The following is a 3,783-nucleotide window of genomic DNA, read 5'->3' on the forward strand; positions in this document are numbered from 1 at the left end:
TGTTGGTACAGCGCCGCGTATCGATGGTTGTTGTGCCAGGGAGGCCATTCAATGAAACCGTTCTGTGAAATAATCCAATAGAAATATCGCCCGTGGCCGAAGGAGTGGCTCAACGTTAGACAATTCCCCCAATGAGTGTTGGAATTTAAATAGAGTGGCATATATTTGAACCAATCCTGTTACGACTTATGTCAACGTTAGCCAATCCATATTCCCTGTGCACAGATAACAACAAGCGAGCAGAACGCTGTAGAGGCGATGAGAGAGTAATATGGCTGCTTCCTCAGGTGCACGGCTGTGGTGGAGTGGTGTATATGTCAGTTTGTTGACCTTCTTCTTTTCAGCCTCGGCTTTTCTAAATTTAGAGGAGTTAAATGAAATGAAATATGGCATCCAGATTCTCCCGGATCCCGTTATCATGGGACAGGTAAGGGTCAAAATGACAGCTCTCTGTATTTGGGAAGTTAGCAGTAAGCTAGCATGGGCGACGTTGATTTAAATGTGTGTTCCTTTTAAACTGATTCCAAGTGTCTCCAAAGTAACACCATTTAATGAAATTATCACATGTCTGTAATGAGTTGAAGTTACAGTCAGTTAGCATAATAGGTAATTTACCTGCAAATCAATGAGGTCAACGTTAGTGTGTAACGGTACTGCTTATTCTGAAATGAAACTGCAAAAGTCATTTACCATGGAAACTTCATCAGCAGTAACTTAGTATCAGATACACAAAACAGAAAACATTTCAGTAACTCACATAATTTCTACACCCTATTGGGCGGCATAACAACCGAAGAGCCTCGGTAATTTTTTGATAGGGAAACCGAGGGAACAGGTCCATGACACATCGCTGCGAGTTATTCTTTCAAACAGCAAAACACATGCAAAGCGACGCACCTGGCTGCAGTGCCAGTCACCTCTGTTATGCAGGATTCATTTAACCCAGTCACCCCTGTTATGCAGGATTCATTTAACCCAGTCCTGCAAGCCTGAAGTCTGAATGCTTTTTGTGTGCACCTCTTAACTGTAAACTTTTCTCTTTAAAAAATGAGAATCAGATGTGTGCTGTTCTCAGACAGCGAGAAACTGCAGTGGGTGGCAGAGTTAACAGCTAGTAGATCTGGTTTTGGAAAATGCTGCTCCTCTGCATTTGTGTGTTATTCACATTCTTCCCAGGTAGTTAACAGCGCTCGAACTCGAGCCATGAGTACATGACAAAATATCAAGATGTGAAAAAGCAAGAGTTTTGTCTCCACTGCAGACATGAGGAATGTGTGTGAGGATTTCTGTCTCTGTGGTCTGAGATCTAAGCATTGTGTCCAGGTTAAATCATTTTCCAGTCTGTCAGAATATCACATGAGTGTTCTGATCATGTTTTGTCAGTCTCACGCAGAGGACGTGATGCTGGTATCCAGTAAGTACAGACAGCTGTATGAGTGCCGTCTCCCAGTTCAAGCCGTGCGGTTCCACCAGGAGGGCCCGTCGGATCCTGAATCCCAGAGCTACACCGGACCAGGAGTGTCTGAGCTGCTCACCCCCATGCACAGTGCACCCTGCCTGGTGAAGGTCAGTGTCAGACTCCCCTCTACCCCTCCACTGTACCCTCACTCTCTTACAGGACAGTGTCACCTCAGTGTCTTACCCTCAAAACCCCCCTCACAGGTGGGTCTGTTTTACCCCTGTTCTCTTACAGGACAGTGTCACCTCAGTGTCTTACCCCTCAAAACCCCCCTCACAGGTGGGTCTGTTCTCCTGGCACAGGGCTGGTGAAGTGACTGAACCCTCTGTCTGTAGAGGTTGTTTTAAGGTGCTAATCTAATCTGAATATTATGATATTTATAATAAAACCCTTTTCATAATATACTGTTAAACAAAGAGGAGGCAGTTCCACACATGCTGCTTATGATAGTGATGTAGGGGTAAGAGAAGCAGTGTCGTGACCAAGTTTTTGATTACTCTGGCAACTTAAGGCTTTGGTTTAAGTTTAATACCTTTATTAGACCCACCATGGGGAAATCTGACCTCTGCATTTTAACCTATCTAAGAGAACAGTGAACACACACACACACACACACACACACACACTCACACACACACACACTCACACACTCACACACTCACACTCACACACACTCACACACTCACACACACTCACACACACACACACACACACACACACACACACACACACTCACTAAGAGCAGTGACTGATAACTGGAGATCAGTGAGTTTGATTTCAGGATCTGATGTGTCTTTACTCTTGTCTTCCTGAACACTTCCTCTCACTGTTTCCACAGATATTGTGGATGTGATATCACTGTACATATATACAGAGATTCTGGATGTGATATCACTGTACATATATACAGAGATTCTGGATGTGATAACTGTTGGTGCAATAGGTAAAACTGATACTGTGGGTGTATGTGACCAGCTGTTTGTTTCTGAAGATCTAGCAGTATATTACTATTAGAAGAATATTAATTTTGGTAAAATATTAATATTAGTGGAATATTAACTGTTGATATAAGTTGAGCTTTTTTCTTAACGCAGTTTGGCCTTGCTCTTAATTTGACGGCTGTGCATTTCTGATTTCTGAACGCGGGTAGTAGTTCTGAAAACGAAGCCTGACTGGAGGCACTGACCCTTACACTACTGGGTAAATCCTCAGTGCCTTTCAGTTCCCTGGGTGGCTGTCAGAGCTGCTGTAACAGGAAAACATGTCATCAGATCAGCCTCAGACGGCAGTGTTAGAGGAACAACCCTGACCCTAACCCAAAAATGTAAACATGTATTTCTGATTTTCTCTCCCTTTTGTTCTCCCTCCAGACAAAGGACTGGTGGACATACGAGTTCTGTTATGGACAGTACATACGACAGTACCACGTCGAAGGTACACCACAGGCTTTAGCCGGGACTGAATACTTTAAGACATGTTGGAATAATTACACTGATTAGTCCATTACCCAGCATAAACATATCTACACACTCACACACACTCACACACACACACACTCACTCACACACACACTCACACTCACACACTCACACTCACACACACACACTCACACTCACACACACACTCACACACACGCACACTCACACACTCACACTCACACACTCACACTCACACTCACACACTCACACACACTCACACTCACACACACACACACTCACACACACACTCACTCACACACTCACACACACACACACACACACACACACACACTCACACACACACTCACACACACACTCACACACACACTCACACACACACTCACACTCACTCACACTCACTCACACTCACTCACACTCACACACACACTCTCACACACACACACACACACTCACACACACTCTCACACACTCACACACTCACTCACACACACACACACACACACACACACACACACACACACACACACTCACACTCACACACACTCACACTCACACTCACTCACACTCACACACTCACACTCACACACTCACACACACACACACACACACTCACACTCACACACTCACACTCACACACTCACACACTCACACACTCACACACACACACACACACACACACACACACACTCACACACACACACACTTTCTTGTCTACTAAAAGGCTAATCACTGAATCAGGTTGTGAGTATGATTCTTGAAGTCTTTATGTTGTAATGGCCAGACCCGCGGCCCGTCTGTGTCGGTGCTGATGGCAGACCCGCGGCCCGTCTGTGTCGGTGCTGATGGCAGACCCGCGGCCCGTCTGTGTCGGTGCTGATGCCAGAC

At 45.2% G+C, this 3,783-nt stretch overlaps 1 protein-coding gene across 4 annotated transcripts in view; it reads left to right on the forward strand.

Annotated features, from left to right (window-relative positions):
• Positions 1–281: 281 nt before the first annotated feature.
• Positions 282–3,783, forward strand: part of os9 (OS9 endoplasmic reticulum lectin) — a 17,304-nt gene continuing 13,802 nt past the window's right edge. For 3 of the 4 annotated variants that reach the window (XR_004025384.1, XM_030776653.1, XM_030776651.1), the window contains exons 1-3: positions 282–427; positions 1,384–1,566; positions 2,830–2,893. Coding sequence is in view for 3 of the 4 variants with exons in the window: in XM_030776653.1 (XP_030632513.1) it covers positions 380–427; positions 1,384–1,566; positions 2,830–2,893 (295 nt within the window). In the remaining variant the exon portion in view is untranslated. Of the gene's footprint in view, positions 434–1,383; positions 1,567–2,829; positions 2,894–3,783 lie in introns of all 4 variants that reach the window. The other variant, XM_030776652.1, reaches the window with a different exon arrangement.

Source organism: Chanos chanos, chromosome 6 (assembly GCF_902362185.1).
Source record: "Chanos chanos chromosome 6, fChaCha1.1, whole genome shotgun sequence".
NCBI lineage: Eukaryota > Metazoa > Chordata > Actinopteri > Gonorynchiformes > Chanidae > Chanos > Chanos chanos.